General features: G+C 39.4%; 1 protein-coding gene across 1 annotated transcript; it reads right to left on the reverse strand.

Annotated features, from left to right (window-relative positions):
• Positions 1 to 1165: 1165 nt before the first annotated feature.
• Positions 1166 to 21282, reverse strand: LOC124518026 (acyl-coenzyme A synthetase ACSM4, mitochondrial). The gene is made up of 13 exons (XM_047087809.1): positions 21085 to 21282; positions 18612 to 18822; positions 15151 to 15358; positions 11219 to 11362; positions 10199 to 10355; positions 8055 to 8134; positions 6491 to 6614; positions 5683 to 5763; positions 5449 to 5550; positions 4856 to 4983; positions 4658 to 4757; positions 2858 to 2977; positions 1166 to 1252 (listed from the first exon to the last, which is right to left on the reverse strand). The coding sequence occupies exons 1-13, from the start codon at positions 21280 to 21282 to the stop codon at positions 1166 to 1168; spliced, it is 1740 nt and encodes a 579-aa protein (XP_046943765.1).
• Between the last annotated feature and the right edge of the window lie 279 nt (positions 21283 to 21561).

Here is a 21561-nt window from a genome sequence, read left to right on the forward strand (position 1 = left end):
ATTTATGTGTGTGTGTGTGTGTGTGTGTATACACATACATATGTATAATATATATATATAATTTTTTTTTTAATGTTTATTTTTTTTGAGAGAGACAGAGTGTGAGCAGGGCAGGGGCAGAGAGAGAGGGAGACACAGAATCTGAAGCAGGCTCTGGGCTCTGAGCTGTCAGCACAGAGCCCAAAGCAGGGCTGTGGGGCTCAAACTCATGAATGGTGAGATAATGGCCTGAGCTGAAGTCGGATGCTTAACCGACCGAGCCACCTAAGTGCCCCATAAATCTCTTGATTTATAATAGATACCTCATAAAAGATGTTTTTATGTCAAATTATACATTGTCCTAAAATATAAATCATTTTTATAAATGATTATATAAAAAAAGATATAAAACATTTAATAATTGCTCTTGAATAATTACTCTTATTAAGTAATCAAACTTTAGATATTTTGCAGCGAATTTGCTTCAAAAGGAGGTATAGTAATACAGTAGTCAATTAAATGCACTTATTTGGTTTTTGGATTATTTATATTCCTTAATATTAATATTAATATTAAAATATAAACTAATAAAATTAAATTAATATTATAAAATATTAATATTTTAAAGAACTAATAAAAAGATCTTAGAAATTATTATTTTTAGATTTATTTATTTTTGAGAGAGAGCATGAGCAGGGGAGGGGCAGAGAGAATGGGGGACAGAGGATCAAAGTGGGCTCCACATTGACAGCAGAGAGCCCAATGTGGGGCTAGAACTGACAAACTGCGAGACCATGACCTGAACCGAAGTTGGATGCTCAACCAACTGAACCACCCAAGCACCTTGAAGAAATTCAGTCTTGAACTTTTAGAATAGTTCTAATCTTTATTTTGGCTTAATCATTCACAAGATAATTCAATGTCCACTGTACTTTTCTAAGTAATTATTCACTATTTTAAACCCTTGCAAATCATTAAAAGCATTGCCTTTGTCAGTTTGGTCATTATAACAGTTTTCTTCCCAAATGTTTTTAGATTTTCATTTATTTTTTGGCTAATTGCAAAACAAAAAATTGAGTTTTTCAACCAGGAAAAATCTTCAGCATTTTAACAATCACTAAATTGTTAGGAAGCAAGGACTAAAAGCAGCCCTGTTAACAACTTAATGCCATCGTCTCTTATCAGGCTATGTTCTACCCCATTCATGGTCTCTCAAAACGTTGCGTTTGATTTTCCCAGTGATTGTCTTTGGGAGTTCTGGAACAAATTCCACCTAATTAACAGAAACACATTATGAGACACTTGATTCCATTTTGACAATCCCATCTGTCAGTACAATAGGGAAAGCTTTCATGCAACTCGAGCATGGAGTTTTAAGTCTAGGGGTTGTCTTAGTCCACCAAGCTCATTGAAATTCTTGTGTTTATATAGTAAAGTTGACAATGGAGCTCCATCATGGGTTTTTAGTGCAAAGGCTGTGTGCTTTGTCAGAAGAATATAATAATTCCTTTACTCCTAAGTTCAATTGGACCTAGGCCTCCACTACCCCAGGGAAATAGAGGCCACACCTAAATGCACAAGGAAACAAGTTAATTCTTGGGGTTTGGGCTTTTAAGAACTGGGTCCTGCAGTTTCTGAGGGAGATTTTTGAGAGAGAATTTTGAGTACACACAATTTTCCCCTTATGTCCATGGTAAATCCTCTTCGTTTCCCTTCCTCAAGATGTAACTATTGTATTTAAAAATTTTCTCCAATAACATTTCTGAAAATCAACTGCCATGGATTTAGTAAATTTAATGGAGAAAATGTAACTATTCTTAAAGTTAACTACCTTTTGGTTGAAATACCAACTGAAATGGAATTCTCATGTTAAGGATCAATATCAACCAATAGTATTCTGGGATGAGAAGGAAGGAAGTTGCAGTGCTATCTCTATGTTTTTATATAGAATTATTTTTTTTATTAAAACTTTAAAAAAATATTTATTTTGGGGAGATAGAGTGCAAGCAGGGGAGGGGCAGAGAGAGAGACACACACAGAATTTGAGGCAAGCTCCAGGCTCCAAGCTGTCAGCAAAGAACCTGACGCAGGTCTCGAACCCACAAAGTGCGGGATCATGACCTGGGCTGAAGGCGGACGCCCAACCGCCTGAGCCACCCAGGCACCCTTTTATAGAATTATTCTTAAATCCTCCCTTGAAGAAGAAGGTCTCAGGAAAGATTCCACAGTTTCTTCGGATAGTATATATATTTTTTTCTAAGCCTTAAGTTTGGTCAGTTTGATACTAAAGCCCTGTGCTTTGAATTTGTAAGGGTATTATGGATCAAGAGTGCCATGATTGTTGAATTAGGTGCTGTTTTCATTTTTTAAAAACATTTTTTAAAGTTTATTTGAGAGAGAGAGAGCACGAGATGGGGAGGGGCAGAAAGAAAGGGAGAGAGAGAATCCCAAGTAGGTTCCATGCTCAACATGGAGCCTTGGGGCTCTATCTCATAACTGTGAGATCATGACTTGAGCCGAGATAATGACTTGAGCTGAAATCAAGAATAGGATGCTTAACTGACCCAAGTCACCCAGGTGTGCCCAGGTGGTTTTTAAAATCAATTTGCCAGTATTTTTTTTTCTCATGGAATGGGGCTGATTAGTCTTATAAGGATCCCATGTAGTTACTCAGTATTGCAGAGTTGATCAAAGCTAGTTTATCAAATATTTGAAAATAAATTTTCTAAAGCAAAATTGTTAGGGCAAAACAAGTTGAAATAGGTATCCTCTGCTTACATACTGAGCAAACATAAAGTCACAAGCTAATAAACTCTATGTACTTACTACCTTAGACCCTTGTTTGGTAATACATTAACTTTTGGGCAAAAATACTTGCCTTTCTTGGATATTTGTAAGGTGCAGTTGATTTTTTCACATGATCCTGAAGTTCAAGAGTTAATTTCTCTGGGTTGGATGATTTAAAGGGTGCAGATAAGACAACAAAAGCTTTCACTACCTGCAGGAGAAAAGTCCATTTATATTGATGTTTGTTTTTCAGACATATCAAGAGTTTGGAGCCAATGCTGAACACAGGTATTTGTAATTAACAGGAGCTTGAGTGATGAATGCAAATCCAGAGATCACCTCTGAACAGAGCTTGGATTACAAATGAGGTTTTGAGATCTAATTCCAGACAAATGGTTTCTGAGTGTGAGGAGTGCAGTGTTTCATTAAGGGTAAAGGTTGAGTTTTATTTACATGTCCACATGTATTTGACATTTCAGTCAGACTAATCCTAACAGGCAATCCTTGATTTACCGATAACCACTTATTTCAAACCTACACTGTTAGAAACATGCAGTAGGGGGGACAAATGGAGTTCCCAGAGAATACAGTTTGAAAGGGGTTTGGGGAGGCTTAGTGGAGGGATTTTGTATGCTGGGGGATGAACTCTCAGGAAGGATTGGTCTACCTCTGAATATTTTTTTTGCTTCTCTTTGGAATACCATGCAAAACTCACTAATTGTTGAAGTTAGTTAAGTATAAATTATTAATTATTCCTACATTGATTCCAGTTGGTATTTACTTCTAATGTTCACCTGAAATAAGCTCTATTGAGACTATGGTAGCAGGAGGAAAATACTTTGAAGAATGGAATTCATTGAATGGGGAAGTGGTACAAGAGGTTTGAGTGTGGGATCCATAGAGTCACTGCAGAGGGTCACAGTTATATGAATGGCAGTAGAGAAAGAGATGTGGGAGGATGCTGATACAGAAACTGATTTTGAAATTTTGCTACTTATTCTATTAGAAATTTCCTCAAGGAAAGGAAAAGTCTCCCTTTCATACTACATGGCTTCCTCCTAAACCTAAGGTTATTCCTGTCATTCCCCAGATTCCCTTTAATAGGTTGAAAGTAGGCTTGTGGGACTTGTTTGGGAACCTGGCCACAACATCCTATTTGCGTTGTTCCTGTAATGAAATGTATTTTGATTTCCGTGACAATAGTACATACAGTAGAATCTGCTGTTTTTTCTTCTGTAGCATCTCTTCCTCTTTTAGTAACAGTACCCTGAGTTTCCTATGGAGCATTACCCTAACTTCTCTCTCTAGTGGTGTTGACACTAACTCCTACCTCCAGTGACCAGCATATGATCCAGGTCTGGCCAGTAAGCATATACCATTCCCTGGACCACGTTGGTTGGATATGTGATCTAAGATAGGCAAATATTATTCTGGGAGTTGCTTGAAACTGGTGGAAAGGGAGCTGTCTCTTTTCCTGGTTGTTAAGCTGTGTGCATTTGGAGTGGTTGCTGTCAAGTAGGAAGAACCTTTCCGAATGGAACCAACCTAAAGAACAACAGCCAAGAGATGGAGAGAGACGGTTTTGCTAACTTCACATGAACCCTTGGATGTAGCTGTACCTGAAGACCTCACTTATGTGTGAGCCAGTAAATTCCTTTTTTTAAAAACTTAAGTCAGTTTGAGTTGAGTTTCTGTCATTTGCCTCTAAAAGAATGCTAATACATCCCCTTTGAGATGCAACTCATTTGTAAAGTTGATTGCCCAGTATACATTTTTGGCACATGTGCTTCATAATAAGAAGTACATGACTACTCCTGATTCACTCCTTAACATGGTCAAATGGATAGAACTTGAAAATATGAAATTGCTACATTAATGACATTCACTCTACCTCTCCTCTGATTGGATCTGGACTACTGACAACAGCTGATTCAACAACTGCTGGGTGCTCGATTAGTGCACTCTCCACTTCAAATGGCCCAATACGGTACCTGGAAGAGGAAAAGAAGCCCTTGGTCACTACACCACCCAATAGATCTCCCCTGACAATCAATTACTTCCTAAGAGTAAGAGTAGCAAATATACAAACCCAGAGGATATGATGACATCATCAGCTCTACCAACAAACCAGAAATACCCATCACTGTCCATCACTCCTCTGTCTCCAGTGACATAAAAATTCCTTCTTATCGTGGCAGCAGTTTTCTCTGGATTGTCCTAGGAATCAAAGATGACTCTTGGTCAGAATAGACAAAGGGCTATGGCACCCATGGAGTGACTTGTACATTGTGCACTCTATTTCTAAAAGAAATTAATTTAAAGAAATGTAATTCCTAGTGTAGAATACAAAAGGTTCAAGAATATAATAAAAAGTAAACCCCTCTTCCACCTCTACCACTCCCTATCACTCCCTCCCTGCCCTCTGCAGCCTGCCTAGTTGTCTTTTCTGAGGACACTCACTGCAACTGGTTTCTTACACATAGAATTTAATCTTTGCACAACTCCTAGGAGATAGATGATATTCTCCCCATTTTGCAGTTGATGAAATAGACTTGGATTTTGTGACTTGCCCATATTTACACAGCAACACGTGATGGATATGAAATTTGGACCCAAGTCTGTATGATTCCCTGTACCACCTTTTCTATTAAAGTGTGACTAGCATATTTTACATTCTTGTACCACATATTCAGAGAAGAAACAGAAAGGCCGTGTAGTCTGTAGTCTGAGGGCAATTTCCCCTTCTTTGCCAGGTGGTAGGATGTTGCCATTTTCATCTATAATCTAGAATGAAAGAAACAATTTAGGTTCCTAAATTTGTTTTTTTACAGTGTGAAAACAGGTTATAAATAGTTGTACAATGACTAGTAGAAAACTGTAAAACGTTTTTTCCTTATTGAAACAGATATTACTGACCTGGACATCATAGGGTTGTACTCCTTTGCCCATTGAACCCAGTTTAATTTCTTGTCCTTTCTGATTGGCACAAATTATTCCCTGTTGAGAGAACATGTTTTATATAAGGATGTAAAAATTCAATTTCTGTAGCTATTTATATCATGACAATAAAACATAAGACTCAGTATTGACTGATTTTCCCAGTTATACACACACACACACACACACACACACACACACACACACATACACATACACACATGCACATTATTTTAGATCAGTGCTTCTCAAACATAAGCGTGTACCAGAGTCACCTGGAGCATTCATTTTTCAAGCACAGATTTCCAGGCACCATCTCAGAGTTTCTGATTCAGTAGGTCTGGCCAGGTGGGGTGTCTGAGAATTTGAATTGCTACCAAATTTCCACGTGCAGCTGATGCTGCTGATTTGAGGACCACACTTTGAAAACTACTCCTTAGACTAAGGATACCACTTAGTGCACCTTGGGATAAATTCCCCACTGGGGCTCTGTGGGGTCCTCAGTGTTGCTGAGAAGATGAGCTGCTCAAATCTGACCCTCTCTGACCCCTAACACCTTTGAGACTTCTCCAGCATGGGAAGAAGGCAGGAAGACTGGAAGGAATAATCCTAATTTCCCTCTAGCCAAACCTAATTGGGCAATTCAGAGGTTTTGGTGGTTACTTGCAAGGTAAGGTATCCTGGGAAATTCCATAAAAATTTAGAACACCAAGGGGACTCTTCAGGGGCTCAGTCTGGGGTTGAAATGTTCCCAATGTGCTAAACCTAAACTGCCCATTAAACATACCACTTCTGTCTGTCCGTAGCCCTCATACAGTTCCAGTCCAGTTTGTGCCTTCCACTGTTCCAGCACCTCGGGGTTGAGTGGCTCCCCTCCTGTCAAGCAGTGCCGTAGCTTCTTGAATTTATATCTGTAGACACAGATATAGGGTCTTTGATGGGAGAAATCTGAGTGGCTTTCACTAAAACATTATTAGTATGTTCTAGCAACAAGCAAATGAGCTAGGAAAGACAAGTAGTAGGAAAGTTCAGTCAGCAAATATTTTTGAGCACCTACTATCTTGTCAGACATGGTTGTAGGTGTGTGGGGCATGTTAGTAATTCAAATAAAATTTCCTGACAGAGCTTGCATTTTAGCAGATCATTAAAGGAGGGGAGAAGGTAGGAGAAAATACCAATAATGATCTTAAGTGCTTATTATGGGCCAAGTGATAAAACAGCTAACATTAATTAAGAACCTACTATGCTGTGAGGGCTTTAGGAGCATTCTCATAATCCTCACATCCTTATTATACAGATCAGGAACTTGAGGCTGAGAGAATATAAAGAGGTTGTTCAAGGCCTCACATATAAAAAAGAGCTGAATTGACTACCCTGCACTTACCATTTGTCAAGTATCTCACCAAGTAGGCCATTTCCCTGAATTCTCTCCACAACCACGTGAGGCAGCCCTTAATCCTCTCTTGTGGATGGAGTTAAGGAGACTTAGTAAGGTCATCTGGAGTGTCTGAGGTCACACTATCAGTAAATAGTGGAGCCCTACTTGTTTGGCTTTGGAGCTTGGTCAGCTAACCACTGGCCTTACTACTCCACTGCCCACTTTCTCAAGTGAGGAAGTCTGGAATAGCCCAGCTCCGGTGCATTGAGGTGTCAAATGGGGAGGACAGGAGTTGTGCCTATTCAAAATAATCCTGGAAAGCCCTGAACTACTCTTGAAATGTGAGCAAGATGCTTACATTCATATCTGCTTTATTTTGTTTCATAGCACTCTCCCTTCTGGGCATCCACACTTGAGGGTGCAGAGGATGGGTGAGCCTATACTACTTAAATTACTTCTCTCTTCCTTTCTCTTTTTCTTCAGGTACTCAATTTGTATTAGTTAAGTAAATATGCATTGCAAGTCCACTAGGTGTTCAGATGATTTGGATAAATTGATTATAATCTTCAAGTCATAAGACTTCATTAGCTTCTCTTCAAGACAATATGAATGCAGCTGTATTTTGGGGAGGGAGGTTGGTTCTCAGACTTTAGGGTTCTGGTTGTCCCTGGGAAAATGTTCAGTTGCCCCTAGAGGCTATCCTTAGGGGCAACTGGGAAGTGATTAGGCAATATCTGAAGACAGTTTTGATGGTTGCGAGGGAGGTTCTACTGGCATCTAGTAGGTGGAAGCCAGGCAGAATGTTGCTCAACATCCTACAGTGCACAGGACAGTCCCCGACAACACAGAATTATTCAGTCCAAATGTCACTAGTGGCAAGACTGAGGAAACCTGGGCTATCCTGCGCTGAGAAGGGGTGATGCGGGACTATAGCTTTTGTTTGTGGTTCAAATGGAGATTTCTGCCCAAGTACCTCTTAAGGTCTTTTTGCACAAGCATCCGGTACACAGTGGGAGCGCTGCACAGGGTCGTGATGGGATAAGTGGTGAGCGTCTGGATGATAGAGAAAGACAGTTTCAGAAGTGGTTCATTAGAGGCCACAACCAGAGCTGATGTCTGCAACCCCTCAACGTCTATCATTAGCATGTTTTCATCTCATGATCACTACTAGGCATAAGAAAGCAAATATTTATTGTCACTAGTGACTGGATGTCTGTTGGAAACTTCCAATTATTGGGAAGAATACATATATGTTACAGTAATAGACACACACAATCAAATTCAACAAAAAGTAAATTGTCGAATTTGAGACCAACCCCAAAGTAGGAACTGGTTGATTCTACCTCAGGGGTGCAAATTACCTTTCATGGTGGAATTTTGAAACCTCCTGCCCATATATTCCTGCACAGTACTCACCCTAGATGTGAGCTAACCTACCAAAACTTTCCCAATACTGTTTCTATAAAAGATACCAGTCCTTTCTAGTGGATTGATTAAATGCATAAGTCATTTTCCAGGCCCAGATTTGCTGGGCTCATTTTCCCTCTAGCTCCTTAAAGAAAAATAATGACATAGGCAGGTTAAATCTAGAGAGATACTCACATTTTAGATTTCCTGTTTCTAGAGAGGTTCGACTATGCCAAGTGATAAATTGACAGTTTGTATTAAACTTAAACATTTGAGAGAAGGCTTTCAAGATGTATTTCTAGTCTATCTGGATCATGAAAAACTTTTGATCTGTAAGTGAACATCTCTACTATGTGTACTTGCTCCCTGGATTCCAACTATTTTTTTTTTCAAATTTTATTTATTTTGGGGACAGAGAGAGACAGAGCATGAATGGGGGAGGGGCAGAGAGAGAGGGAGACACAGAATCGGAAACAGGCTCCCGGCTCTGAGCCATCAGCCCAGAGCCCGACGCGGGGCTCGAACTCACGGACCGCGAGATCGTGACCTGGCTGAAGTCGGACGCTTAACCAACTGCGCCACCCAGGTGCCCCTGGATTCCAACTATTCTTGATAGGTGTAAGTGCTTATACCTAAGAATAGCGTAAAGTTTTTAGAGCACTTAAAATACACACATCTTTGTGTATTTGTGTGTATTTTAAAATACATACTATCTTTGTAAAATAAGAATAGTCTTATTTTAATCAACTTATTGAATATGTTAAATAATATAGATTAATAATATAATAATACATTAATATTATTAACATAGTACTAGCATTACTGTCTTAATATAATGTTAAATAAATTGATTAAAATAAGTATATTATGTATCTTAAATACTATACAATATTTAATATTTTACTAAAATTATTATTCTTTTTTTTTAAAATGCAGGTTTCAGAACTGCAAACTTAGTTTATCTACTTAGGACACTTTATTAGCCTGATGGAGAGATCCTAGTTCTTATGCTACCCAGCATTTCTGTTAAGACCCTCAAGCCATCTCGTCAGACCAGTTAGCAAAATAACAGGGTGAGTATAGCTTTTATTCACACAGGTGTGGTGTTTGTTTAATAACATGTATTTTGTTAAACATAATTGATTTTTCATGGGTGAAAAATAATTGGCCTGAATCACATCTTTCTAAAGGCTAAAGAAATGAGAGCAATCTGATACCTCAATCTAGCTGTCTCTGGCTGAAAAGGAGGGACATGCCTGATTTCAAGACAAATATTGGGTTCTGAGAATTAACAAAGTGAGAAGCTCAGGGTGAGGGGAGAATGGAAGGAGCTGCTCTGGGAGAAAGGTGACCCCACCTTTTAATCTTCTCTACACAGGGTTTGGGATTTATCACCTATTGTTTTTGTTTCACTGAGTCAGAAACCAAAGATTTGGTTGGACTTGAGACTTCTAATCTGTTACTTAGAATCTCATGCTCAGTGGGACATTAGAAATCCTGAACAGTTTGAAGCACAAGAGTGGATTTTATGCCTGAGAGTGTTGTGGGTGTTTCCTCTCTGTTAAATACATTCAAAGGCCAAGTCCCTGGAGACTTCAGTTCTTAAAAAGGAATTATTTCCACAAGCCCAGGAAACTATATTCTGAAGAATCATTTCTCTGTAGTTTTAGAGGAGACAAGGGAGAGATGTAGCTAGAAGTCATGACTTACATCTAAGAAAGTGTCAGTGTCAAACTGGGCCATCCGATGTACAAAGACACACGCTCCCTGAAGCCAGGATGAAAACACACTGCCAATGGCAGCCTTGATCCAGCCAGTGTCAGACATGTTCCATATGATATCTGAGGACTTCAGGTCTAGCCAATACCTAAGTGATATGGAGAAGCAACAAGACCAAAAAAAAAAAAAAAAACCAAAACAAAGCTAAAGAAAGAAATCCCACAAAACAAAAAACAAAACAAAACAAAAACAAAAACAGAAAAGCAAACAAACTGGTGTCTTTGAGAACTGGCCAGAACATCAGGGGCTACAGAGAAAGATCAAAAGAAACCCGAAGGCAGGATGAGCTATTATTCTACCTCCCACTTTTGTTATTTTGTTAGAGAACTTCTTCAGAACCCTAGGTAATATGAAAATAGGGAGGCTGGGTTTGGCATGATATTCTAGGTTTGTTCATTGATGCAACAAATATTTATTGTGTAAATATATGCTAGGCACTGTTCTGCCTAGCATAGTGAGATAGACTAGATATCTGCTCTTACTTCAGTAAGACAGATAGCTAACAAGCACACAATAAAATGAATGAGTATAGATCAGTATCATAATATCAAATAGTGATAAGTGCTCTGAGGAAAATAAAACAGGTAATGTGATAGCTTTAAGATATCTAGGAAGGCCTTTCTGGGTGAGTGAGCTTCTCTGGCAATGAGAAGGAGCCAGACATACGGTTATTGAGATGTGGCCAAGGGTGATTCCTGTACATCACCCTGTGCTCATCACAAGTGCACTCCTTAATTCCCATCGCCTATTTAATCCATAAGTTCTTGCTTGATCAGTTGGTGAGATGGTGCCATTTACTGAGCTAGGGTTGGGCAGGGGCATCAAGGGTTCTGTTTTGTAGACATTATATTGGAGAAATCCAATAACCCTCCAAGTGGTGGTGTCAGCTCAGTTGGATACACATGTGGGCGGCTCAGGGGAGAATTTAACAAAAGCAGTTTTCCTCCCTACCTTCCACAAAGGGTATACCCAATTCCAAGGCTGCTCTGAGAGTGCTGGGCCATCTTGGGAGCACCTGTGGTCCCACTGGTGAAATAAATGGCCATTGGTTCTTGACTTCCTGTTTCTACACAGCTGTGCTCTGCAGAGGCAGATCTGTAAAATATGGATCCCAACATAGTGGCTGAAGATGGCAGACCAGTTTATCTCTCTATATATATATTTGCATACATACATATATATATATATATATATTCTTGATACCAGAGAACAGTTAATAGAACAAAACCTAATTCAAAGCCTCCTTGAGAGGAAATTCTCAAGAAATCTTAAAGGGACTTTGTAGATAAGTACTAAGCTTTAACAACTCACTTGTCTGTTTTTTTAAGTGCCACCTTTGTATAGGTCACATAGATAACCAAGAGACTTTCAAAATCAATGGCAAAAGGATGTGTATTTAAACTTTTTCTCTCAGTGCTTCTTTTAATCTATGATTTTTTCAAAAATCAGTGAATCTTTGTGAATTTTTATTAACATTTCAAGAGTTTTTATGATTTAAAGGAAGATCTTTTGGCATTTGAATCAAACTTTTTAATACTTTTTGTTCAGCATCTTCAATATCGCTGACAGACACAGCTTCTTACCATATAGCATCCCATTCTTCTTCCTTGCACTGATAAAACTCTGATTTTGTTCAGGTATCAGGCAGGGGAGACTGTTCCTTATATAGCTCTAGGGGGTGAATCTTGATTATCCTAAGCTGATCATGCTAATTCTTGTACCAGAGACTGATTTAGGGATGGGTACATGTTGCAGTTATGGTCAATGAGATTTAAAGGCTTTATGGAAAACGTTTCCTTATTTTAAAGAGTCATGAGGAAGGGATGCTGCCTTTCCTCACCCCACCTATCTTGTTTTCTGGACTTCAGATATTGTTGTGAAAGTACATTATGTCTGGGACGACTCTAGCCATGTTGGGATCACGGGAGGGATTAGCAGACACACTGAGGATAGCACGATGGAAAGATGAATGAATCTGGGTTCATGCTAATTTCATCAAACTACTGAATAACCAACTCTCATTTGGCTCTATCTCTGTACTTCTTACTTGTCATATAATAAAATAGTTTGTGTTGTTTAAGCCACTTATAGTTGGGTTTCCTATTACTAAAGCCAAGAGCATTCTATGAATAGATAATAACAGTATCTGTGTAAGATTATCTGCACAGACAGCTCCAACATTTCCTTCCCACCCTGCACAAGAATGCCATTCCCTCACTGAGGAGTGGAGCCTATGTCCTCTCTCCTTGAATCTGGGATGGCCTTATGACTAATTTTGATTGACAGAGTGTGGCAGAATTTCTTTGACTTCTCAGCCTAGGTCTTAAGAGGCTTGGTAGTTTTCACTTTCATTGGGGCGGGGGTGGGGGGATGCAGCCACCATAGGAAAACGTTCAGACCTTCCTGCTGGAGACAGAGGGCATGTATGGGACAAGTGAGGTGCTTCAGCCAATAGCTAACACCAGAGCCTCAGACTTGTGAGTGAACCCCCTTGGGTCCTTGAGCTTCAGTCAAGCTGATATGGAGAAGGATAAGCTGCCTCTGCTGAGGCCTGCGTGAACTTTTTTTTTTAATGTTTATTTATTTTTGAAAGAGAGAGAGAGAGAGAGACAGAGTGTGAGAGAGGGAGGGGCAGGGACAGAGGGAGACACAGAATCTGAAGCAGACTCCAGGCTCCAGGCTCTGAGCTGTCAGCAGAGAGCCTGATGTGGGGCTCAAACCCACAAATTGTGAAATCATGACCTGAGCCGAAGTTGGACGTTTAACCACCTGAGCCACCCAGGTGCCCCTGCGTGGACTTCTGACCTACAGAATCTTGAGAAAATGTTGCTTTATGCCACTAAATTTTGGGATATCTTGCTTCTCAGTGAATTCAAAGTCCTTTTTCTTCTGATTTTTTGGGCACCTTTAAGGGACTCAATGGCACATTGCAGAGTTGGTTAGGGCAGGGACCTGTGAAGTAGGGGTGCTTGCCGTTAGGGGTATATAAGATACCCGAGATGGGGAAGAAACTAAGAGGACTTCAAATTATATGCATTCTTGTATTTATTATTTAAAGTATTTATTTTTGGTATTTGTATAATAACCAAAAACACATGTATATGATTTATAAATTAATATGCATGTATTGTGGGAGTGTTAAAAATATTTTACTGATGGAGATGCATATTCAAATAATCTGGGTGCTATTACCTTAGGGAATCGCTACACTGCCGAATGACTTTATTAACTGAAAATAATATGAGTAATTATAATTACTATAATATTTGTGGAGTGATTACTATGTGCCAGGATTTATACTAAACACTTCACATGCTTCATCACATTTAATTCTTTTACAACCCAGTGAAGTATATACTATCCTTATCCCCATTCTTTGGATAAGAGAGAGTTTCGGAGATGTTACTTGACTTATCCCAGGGTACACAGCTTATAAAAGACACGAACAGGATTCATTGGCATAGCCCTTGGGAGAGAATTTTGGGATTGACTAATAACAGGAATTTGGTTTGCATTAATTAGTAGGATAAAATTTCATTTCAGCAAACACACACACACACACACCACTGCCCTATTCATGTCTTCTTTCTTTAAGCTTCTCTGGAAGAATTTTTAAAAAATACTGTATTTAATAGCTCTTTGAAGGATAATACCATTAATTAACATTCTATTCTTTTTTTTATAGTTGAGGAAGTACTTTCTCACATATTAGCTTATTTTATCCCCAAAACAACACTTGAGATATGTGCAGTATAATTATCCCTGTTTTACATATGAGTAAAACCAAGGTTCAGTGATCTGTTTTGTTCATTCATTCATTCAGCAAATATTTATTAAGTATCACCTGTATGGTAGGAACTGGAGATAGAGTGATCAACCAAGCAGATCAACAGTGCCCCTGTCTTCTTGGAGCTTACAGGTTAGGGCAGAGTTTGGCAAACATTTTCTATAAAGGGCCATACAGCAAATATCTTAGAATTTGTGGGCCATATGGTCTCTGTTGCAACTACTCTACTCAGTTCTTATAAGATTTACAAAAACCGGTGCTGAGCCAGAACTGGCCCATGGGCCCTATTTTGCCAACCCCTATTGCAGAGGATAAAAACACAGTATATAAGGGAAAAATGACTGGACACAATATTCAGATAGTAATGACTGCTATGAAGAAAACAGGATGATGTGATAGAGTGGTTTGGAATTCTGTAGATAGGGTGGTCAGAGACAATCTCAGTGAGAATAAAACATTCAAGCTAAAATCTGACAGGAAGGAGTCAGCTGTGAAGAGGACGTTGGAAAAGCATTTCAGGCAGAAGAAACAGCAGGTACAAAGGCCCTGAAGTGGGGCATGTTTGAGGAATTAAAGGGTGGCCAGAGGGAATCAAGGCAGGGAGAGTAGTGGGAGAGGTGATCTAGGATTAGGCTAAATCCAAGCCATGCAGTATACTCATAACAAGCCACAGTAGGAGGTAGGGAAACGGAGGCAGAGCTACATCTTTTCTTCTGTGCTTAAAAATATTTTATTAGGTGATTCTTTAAAAAAAAAATTTTAATGCTTATTATTTGAGAAAGAGACAAAGAGCAAGCAGGGGAGGGGCAGAGAGAGAGGGAGACACAGAATCGGAAGCAGGCGCCAGGCTCTGAGCTGCGAGCACAGAGCCCGATGTAAGGCTCAGACTCACAGACTGAGAGATCATGACCTGAGCTGAAGTCAGCCGCCCAACCAACTGAGCCACCCAGGCACCCCATATTAGGGGATTCTTTTATGGGAAGGGGTCTGGATCGAGTGATAGTATTGCTGAGTCCTTGAGGCAAGGAGACTCCGAGATACAGTTGTAATTGGTGTTATTGCTGGTACTGCAGTTGAGGTGGGGGAAAATACTCACTGAAATAATTCCTGGAAGCTGAGCCACCCGTTCTGGCTGTGTGGAGACACCAGGAGTTTGGTCTCTAAGTCAGGACACTCTGACATGATGGACTCCACTGCTGGGACCACCTCCTCACTGACCACAACACACTTGGCTTTGGATGCTCGCAGCCGATAGAGAATGTCTTTTGCTGTCAGCTGGGTTGTTCCTGGCATGAAGACCAGCCCTGGGAAGGAGAGAGGGCCCTGAGCTGAGCAGAACTCTTGTCCATCAGGTAAGATTGTAGACTGTTGAAATAGGCTCTGTGCTTGGTAGAGAGGAGTTGTGGATTATAGCCTTTAGCTACCCTTGTCTCGGTCCCCAGGGACATCCTACAGGACCTTGGTCACTGGGAGATCATTAGAGCACTGGCTTTAGATTCTGATAGTCCCTGGGTCTAATTCTGTCCTTGCAACTTACTAGCTTTGTGACCTTGAACATGTTACTTGATCTCTCTGTGCCTTCCTTTCCTTATCTGAAAAATGAGGGAAAATAGTAGTAAGTGTCTGGCATATAGTAGGCATTATAATGGCATAACATTTTTGTGAAACATTTGCATCATTATTATATAATACTTAAATAGCACTTTACAGCTCATAACATATTTTAATGAACATTATCTTAGTCAGTCCTCTGAACCAGTGGTCTCCAAAGTGAGTTTTGCAGGGTAACCCACTGAGGATGAGAAGAAAAATTAGAATTAAAAAATTTTATTGCGATATTAGAATTCTTTGTTTTAATCTCATTTTTGTATATATTTTATAACATGCATGCTATATTAGTACAGAAGAACAATATAAATATTATATCCAGATGGGAGGATGTGTGTCCCAAATATTTTTATTGATAGTTTGTGCAATCAGAAGAGCCTGGAGACCACTGTTCTAAAAAGCCATGTAGGTCCATGCAGTTGTTGACATTTGATGGAATGTGAGATTGAGTCATAGCCAGTGAGGGGCAGAGTCAGCCCTCAAACCTGGGTCTTCTCAGTGGTCTGGAATCATCAAAGTTTGTCTACACTCCTTTGGTACTCCTTTGGCAATGTTTAGTTTATCCCACCTCTTCACTTCACTCTAAACACTGGCCTGAGATGGACCTGATTTTAAAGTAGCAGTTCCTTGTGAGAAGGACATATATAAGAGAATTAGATGAAAAGCAGAGGGAAGGTGGTTTGCACTTTCTAAAGTGAATCAGTGAAGGAAAACAGAGTGTATGTAAAGCATTACGAACAGCCACTGAGCACTTATTAGGCCTCCACTATCTCACTTAAAACCAGTCCCAGTGTATAGACGACAACTAGCCCAAGAGTCACAGAGTCTGTAAGTGGCAACCAGGATTCAAAGATACATTTACTAGACTCCCCAGACCTGTACTCTATAGCCGACTACTTATTTCTTGGTGAGTTTCCTGAAGTCAGCTAAATGGGAAGAAGTGGACTTGAATTCCTAGAAAGAGACTTTATTCATTGAATATATTTTAAAAGCTCTCATGTGTCATTCTCCTCTTGAGAAAATGAATAAATATATGACAATAAGGAAGTTAATCAAGGAGATACCTTACAGGACCTCAGATAGTGCACTCTATGTAAAAATATAAGATTATTTATTTTGCAAACACTTGTTCTTAATGGCTCAGAAATTATTAGTACCCTTGGTAGATTTTTGACATGAATGTGTTCAGTGCATAGCACGGGGGTTAAGGAAACGTTCTCTTCTGGTGGATTTCAGAGTTTAGCATTATAGCAAAAGTGAAATATTTTGCCACATTAGGTGCAATACAAGTATCTCAATATTCACTCAGAAGATTTAATAATTCTGAATTAGAATTATGAATTAGAAATAATTATGAATTAGAAAACAATCCTTAGGTGCTTGCTTAACACTTAATTAACTGAATGTTTTTGATAATTTGGCCTGGGAGTTTGTTTTTAATCTTGGCATTTCACAAATTGCTTAAATTATGTTAAATAATATTAAGTACATTTTTAATCACAAACCACTTTTAATCTCCTTCCAACATAAAATTGGTTTCACATTTCCAAGTTCCTTTTTATACTAGATACAAAAAGTACTTTATATACTGCTTTTATAAAATTTAAATTGGTAATTAAGAGCATTTTCTAATACCATTGTGAAATCCTTGTAATTATCTTTTTAATGGTATCCCATCAAGTTTGAGGTATCATAATTTAAACTAGCAATAAACACTTCTATTAAACTTGATTTAATCATTTCTATGTAGTTGTTTCCAATTTTTTTCTCTTGTTAATGATATTGTAGCAAAGATCTTGTGTTCTCTATGTATTATATCCTTTAATATTCTTACTTTTTAAAAATGTTTATTGATTTATTTGGGGGTGGGGTGTGAGCAGGGAAGAGGGGCAGAGGGAGAGACAGAATCTTAAGCAGGCTCTATACCCAGTGCAGAGCCTGACATGGGGCTTGATCTCACAACCATGAGATCTTGACCTGAGCTCAAATCAATAGTCAGATGTTCAATCAACTGAGCCACCCAGGTGCCCCAGTATTTTTATTTACCTTTAGTTGATTTATAGACATTGTGTCATGCTCTACAGTAGGTATTGGAAACTTTTTCAGTAAAGCACCAGATAGTAAATATTTTAGGCTTTGTGGACTATCCCATCTCTGTCTCAATTAGCAATTCTGCTGTTGTAGAGCAAAAAGAGCTGTAGACAATATGCAGATGAAGGAGCATGGCTGTATGCCGTTACAACTTTAAAGCTTTATTTACCAAAATAGATGGCCAACCTGTAGGCCATGGTTTTTGCCGACCTCTGTCCTAGAGTGAAAAAAAAATTCTAGAATTTTTATTTGGGGTAAAATATAAATTATTATTTTTATAGAAAATGTGTCATTGAATACATTGATCTTTTTGCCTGGAATGAGGCAGAGGTTTTCCAACTGGGATCCGCAGTCATATTCTTATAAGTCCTTGTATTCTAAAATGCTTTTTCTTCCTTTAGTGTTTTCAAATCTGGGAGAATCCAAATATATTCAAGAAAGTAAATTCAGGACTATCTGGCTAAATACATCATAACCAGCTCTGCGAAAAGGCATTAGTGTCCACATTTGCTTTGATAGAGTTTTTGTTTAAATCCCAATTGCATAGCTTTCTAGCTGTGTACCTTTGGACAAGCTTCTTAAACTCTCTGAACCTCAGTTTCCTCTTTTGCAAAATGGGCATTGCAATAATACCCACCTCTTTTTTCTTTTCTTTCTTTCTTTTTTTTTCTTTTAGCAATACCCACCGCTTAAAATAGTTGTTATTATTATTACATCATGTTTCCTCTTCATCTTAACTCTTATTTCTCTGTTCTCTGTAAGCATAGCTTCAGTTGGAACTAACAATTCAGAAAAACCTCAAATGTCAGTCTCTCTCTGTTTCTGCATGATTTAGAAATGTTAAATATTGGCACTGACCTGTTCGCATACAAGCCACATTTATAAGCCACCACTCTGGGATACGGGGCAGAATCACAGCCACTCGGTCTCCTCTCTTTAGGCCACAGGGCTTGATGAGCACGTTGGCAGCTTTTCGGGACAAGGAGCCCAGTTCTTCAAAGCTCCATTTCACCTCAGCCCCTTTGCCATTCACCCACCATAGGGCTGGGTTGGCTGGTCTCTCTCCTGTCTGGCCATCGGCACATGGGAAAGAGAGAAGGCTTATATGACGGGTCCACCAAATAGATGGGACATCTGCCATTACTTCTTCTCAGCACTTGTGCTGGTGGATTCTGGTAACAGCACCCTAGTTTGTCATTGCAGGACCTATTCCTCTCCTATTGAATATAGCTTAGGTGAGACAACCCATCAGGGTAATTGTCCACCCACCAGTGAGAGACATGTGACCTATGTTGGGTGAATCAGACCTTCTGTCCCTGATTTTGAGTTTTCTGAGAAGAACAAAAAGATAGAATATAGTTGAAACAAAATCTGTGTATGAGCTCTTGGTGCTTCTATATCTCCAGGGAGCTATCCTGGTTCCTGTTCTTGCTGAAACTGAGTGTCCAGCTTGCAACCCATTTTTGTGAGCACTCCTATGTCCAATAAATTTCTTTCTTGCTTAAAATAGATTCTGTGCCATCCAAATAACCCAAATGGTTGTACTAAGGTTGATTAGGAACAAAGCATCTTTTTCTATCTATCTATCTATCTATCTATCTATCTATCTATCTATCTATTTTTTAGAGAGAGCACACACACGTGTGCCCACATGACTGGGGGGGAGTGGCAGCGAGAGGGGGAGAGAAAATCAAGCAGGTTCCACACTCAGCATGGAGCCTGATTTGGGGCTCAATCTCATGACACTGAGATCATGACCTGAGCTGAAATCAAGAGGCAGATACTTAACCAACTGAATCACCCAGGTATCCAACATCTTTTTTTTTTTTACCCAAAAGGCTGAGGGATGGTTTTCAGAGAAAACAAAAAATAGGATGGTGGGCCTTTGGGGGAGGCTCATCAACTGACAGATTTTTGAAGGAAACTTCTCCTATGATTCTACAAAATACACTGTCTATACTGAAAAACCTCTTCACTTTGTGAATTACCAAAAAAAAAATTACTCCTCTTTTCTTCCCTTTTCTGGAACTCTCTTTTTACCTTCTCTGGTTAGAAAATATTTCAAAATCAGGGCAGCTGGGTGGCTCAGTTGGTTAAGTGTCTGACTTCGGCTCAGGTCATGATCTCACACTCCGTGAGTTCAAGCCCCTCGTCGGGCTCTGTGCTGGCAGCTCAGAGCCTGGAGCCTGCTTCAGATTCTGTGTCTCCCTCTCTCTCTGCCCCTCCCCTGTCTCTCTCTGTCTCAAAAATAAATTTTAAAAATTTAAAAAAAGTATTTCAAAATTCAATTTCAATTTCACTTCCTCTCTGAAGCCTTTCTCAGCCTCCTCTTCTCTTCTCTGACTTCTCTGTATTCCCACAACATTGTGCTCAGATGCCAGATGACTGTGTTATATTGTATCATAATCCCTACCCTATGGGTGTAAGATTAGGGTCTGACTCATGTACTCTTGGGACTGGTGACCTTGGATAAGGAATTTAACTTCTATGAGGTTAACTTCCTTATTTGCAATCCCCCAGCATGGTGATGGGGATTTGGTGAAATAATATAGGTCAGTATTTCTTAATCTTTAGTCATTTGAGTATCACTACTTTTGTCAGATCTGTTTACACCTGTGCTATTGTTCTTTGTATTTTTCTTTACATTCACTCCTTTTTACTTGTATACATTTACTTAAGAAGGAAAACTGGTAAAACCAGTACTGCTTGCTAAAAATAGGTTACTGAAAAATAAATATATTGAAAATAAAATATGCCCTTAAATTTTGTCTAGAGATATTCAACTTCTACCTGCTCTTTCTGTTCAAAAGAGAGTTTAACGAATGTAAAAGAGCTGTTAAAGATGTAATGGACTTAAAGGAAGACTTTCCCCTTAATTTAATAGGAAAGATGATTCAATGTTATTTAATATTTTGTATATCTAGTACCTGCATCTTTTGAGGCACAGGTCCTTGCAAATGACTATTATTATTAAACCAAAGCTCAAATTACTGTTTTTTCCATAAATATGTAGCTAGCCTGAACAGATGAATGGAGAGCAAAGAGCTGCTGAAGGAAATGAAAGAAAAGAGAAAATGAAGGAAAAGAGGCAGGGCTCTGTGAGTAACTACCATGAGGGGGTCTGAGGAAGATCCAGAGAAAGACAGTATGTGGAGTTGAGGATCAAAGATCTTCCCTGGGGAGAGAGAAGAGCAAGTGGAAAACAAACAAAGGAGACCCAGAGGGATGAAAGAACTGAATTAAGAGTGACAAATGGACCACAGAACAAGGAAATGGAAGGCTGAGACATAGGTGGATACCAAGCATCCAATGGAAGCCTATCGTGTCATACCTTTTCTTTTTGGGACCACTGGTCCAGCACATCCCCAGCAAAGTTAAAGTTTTTAGGCAATGATCTCTCACAGCGATTTATGGCTTCAAAGTCAGCAAGAGTCAGAGGTGCCCAAAGCTGGTGATCTTTGTGAAGGTACCGGCCAGTTGGCCTGGCAAGCCAAATGAATCTGAACATCTGATAGCGGAAAAAAATCATGATTTCCAAAGGGCTTTGTCAACTGATACGGATGTGGAAGTTCTGTAGCCTGTGGGGAGAGATGGGTAGGGGGAGCGTTAGTCTCTCTGGTTGCTCTGTGGTGAGACCGGGGAGTGGACTTGTGGCTGTGTGCTCCCCAGGGAGTTGGGGAACACCTGAAAAACACTCATCCTTTTTCAGGGCTGTGGCAGTCAGCCATGGACTAGTCTCCCTACCACTGACCTCTCCTCTTCGTTCTGTCTGTGATCAGGTTATTCTTCAAAACAAAACAAAGCTGAC

This window comes from Lynx rufus, unplaced genomic scaffold (assembly GCF_022079265.1).
Source record: "Lynx rufus isolate CCGP_SWC_20201006 ecotype Redwood Valley unplaced genomic scaffold, mLynRuf1.p SCAF_23, whole genome shotgun sequence".
NCBI lineage: Eukaryota > Metazoa > Chordata > Mammalia > Carnivora > Felidae > Lynx > Lynx rufus.